At 39.0% G+C, this 2,793-nt stretch overlaps 1 protein-coding gene across 1 annotated transcript in view; it reads right to left on the bottom strand.

Annotated features, from left to right (window-relative positions):
* Positions 1–1,586: 1,586 nt before the first annotated feature.
* The window catches only part of LOC107749863 (BAH and coiled-coil domain-containing protein 1-like), a gene marked incomplete at its 3' end in the record, with an annotated part of 52,943 nt that continues 51,736 nt past the window's right edge, over positions 1,587–2,793 (bottom strand). Inside the window, exon 3 of the mRNA XM_016565071.1 lies at positions 1,587–1,763. Within this exon, the coding sequence (XP_016420557.1) occupies positions 1,587–1,763 (177 nt within the window). The remainder of the gene's footprint in view (positions 1,764–2,793) is intronic.

Genomic DNA, 2,793 nt, shown 5'->3' with positions numbered 1-2,793 from the left:
TTTTAAGGTAATTTACTAAATTGCCGACAGACATTACAGCACCATGCTCATGAAGTTAATGAATATTAATTAACAATTTCCCGAACCACAGAGGAGTTCCGCTGCATCCAATCAACTAACGTTTTTCTCTCCTGTCCTCCCCCTTTCACCCCCCTGGCCTAATGGGCCAGGTGGGGCATCACATCATCGGTGGCTGGACCGTCTCCAGGGGAACGAGGCAGGGGTAATTGCATGACTCGTTTTGATGACATGCTTTTTATGCAAATGAAGGAGGGAGTGCAGGGACACGGCTGTGGGTTGGGGGGGACAGAGCCATCCAATCAGATGCTTCGAGGGGCTAAGCACAATTAAAGACTGATTCAGATAATAAGCTATTATCATCATGATGGGGCCGTTTGCATCATTATAGACACATTCTGTTATTAATATTATTGTTCTTAGTTTTATTATTATTATTTTTATGGTGGTAATCAGAAGCATCATCATTATAGTTTTATTTTTTTATAGATTATTTTTATTGTTGTAGGGTTATTGATGGTTTATATAAAGCTCTGTGTGCAGCAGAATATGCACTAGATTGGCTACGCTGCTGTATTTTTTACCCTCTCCCTCTAACTCTATCATTCCGTCTCGCACGCGCAGATTTGTTCAGTCATTCAGTTACAGTAGCGCTGGGTGCCAGCAGTAACACCACTGTGTTCGCTGCCAACCACAATTACTGTTCCATTCTGCCAGCTGCCAAGAGCTCCGCAGATACAGAGCAGTTAACCCACACCGATACACACACACATACACTTGTACGCGGTTGTACACGGATCTGTGAAAATACCAATAGCAAGTGCTCAGCTGTGCATAATATTTAAAAAGAACAGCCATGTGCGCATTTTAACTCAAATACATGCTATGCTCACACACACACTTAAGGCATAAACATTTATATAAAGAGATATATACATCCAAAATAATATATTGCACATTATGGACAGTCTAAATTCAAATTAAAAGCAGACTGAGTGCTTGTAAGTGGAAAAACACATTCAAGATCATATATAAAAAATAGAAATGAAGAAAGCAGTGCACTAATATAGCACAGCACACTGACTCTCAAACATACTCTAAACTGTGCTTTTGTCCATGTTAGGTTATGACTGCTATAGAAAGCATGCTGGGTGTTTCTACAGTGCTAGTATAGAAGAACCGCATAGTACAGACTGACAGAAAGATATGGATGGATGGATGGATGGTACAACAGATACTGCATATAGGATGATAGATAGAAAGAGAATGATAAACAGATAGATATGGCATAAGAACGACGAATAGAAAGACGGATGAAAAAGATGGATGAAAGAACTATAGATACTGCAGAGATTATGATGGATGGATGGACGGACAGATGGAAAACTACAGATACTATAGACTGCAGATAGACAGATAGAATTATAGAAAGAAGATTGACAGACAGAACAATAGACATAATGATAGATAGAAAGGATAGATAGAATGAAACTTAGAACTGTAGATAGAATGAGATAAAATGATATTTAGAATGACACACAGAACAGAGAAACAGATAGATAGATCACCTTCATGTGAGTGTGGGAACCAGATCTGTGACGGGGCTGTGGAGTGAAGTCCAGAGCGATAGGGGGGAGAAGAGGGGGATGATGGAGGTCTGCTGGGGTGGGAGGGGGGAGATCCCAGTCTGCTGGCCAGAAACGTTCCCATGAAGGAGGCAGAGGAGTTCCCTATCAGTCCACTGCCTGCAGGACAAAATTAAAAAATGGTTAAAAATCAGGCCAATCCTCAAAATGACAGTATTATTGAATTGAATTATTGAAAATTATAAAGTGGACCTCCACAATTACAGTGCAGCCATTATAAAGAGACAATACATGAACATTCAGCCTAAAACAATCGTTGTAACTAAATTAAACAGAAATAGAGTGCAAATGTGGGGAAAGACTAAACGAATTAACAAGAATAAAAGTTAATGAGAGATACAGACAGAGATACAGAAAGACAGAAAGTGGGGGTATGAGATGTTAAAAAGAAAAAGAGAGAGAGAGTTTTGGAACATAAGCACACAGTCTATTCTAAAACATGGTTCATTAATGAAGTCCCTGTGATCTCTCTGCTGTAGCCTCTCTCTCTCTCTCTTTCTCTCTCTCTCTCTCTCTCTCTCTCTGACGCACACACACACAATTTGTGACAAGACCTACAAAAGAGAATAAGAAACAGGCCGTAATATACTCTCATCCAAATAATGATTACCACATGTTACCCAAAGGTGGGCTTCTGTCTGACAAGTCAGCAGGGACAAAATAATGCTAAATGCTAATAACAAACTGCAACAAACCACAGTTAGCACAGAAAACAATATAGACTTTTAAAATGGACTTGACCTGAGTCCTGAAGCAAAACCATGTTGAGAACCATTGACCTACACATCACCCAAAACACAGATGCAAACAAAAGAGAGAGCAAAAAAGAGGGTGATGGAATGATAATGAGGAAACCCTGGATCGAAGAGCATCAAAAAGATACAACTTTATTCATCCCTGAAGGAAAATATGCAAGACTTTATACATTCAAGCCAACAAGGGTTAAATGAAATCCATTTAACCCTTGCACAATAAAGGTGCATCTCAATAAATTAGAATGTCGTGGAAAAGTTCATTTATTTCAGTAATTCAATTCAAATTGTGAAACTCGTGTATTAAATAAATTCAATGCACACAGACTGAAGTAGTTTAAGTCTTTGGTTCTTTTAATTGTGATGATTTTGGCTCA

Source organism: Sinocyclocheilus rhinocerous, unplaced genomic scaffold (genome assembly GCF_001515625.1).
Source record: "Sinocyclocheilus rhinocerous isolate Xijiao unplaced genomic scaffold, SAMN03320098_v1.1 scaffold31, whole genome shotgun sequence".
NCBI lineage: Eukaryota > Metazoa > Chordata > Actinopteri > Cypriniformes > Cyprinidae > Sinocyclocheilus > Sinocyclocheilus rhinocerous.
The sequence above is the reverse complement of the archived record's forward strand: the minus strand, read 5'-3'. Positions and strand labels throughout refer to the sequence as shown.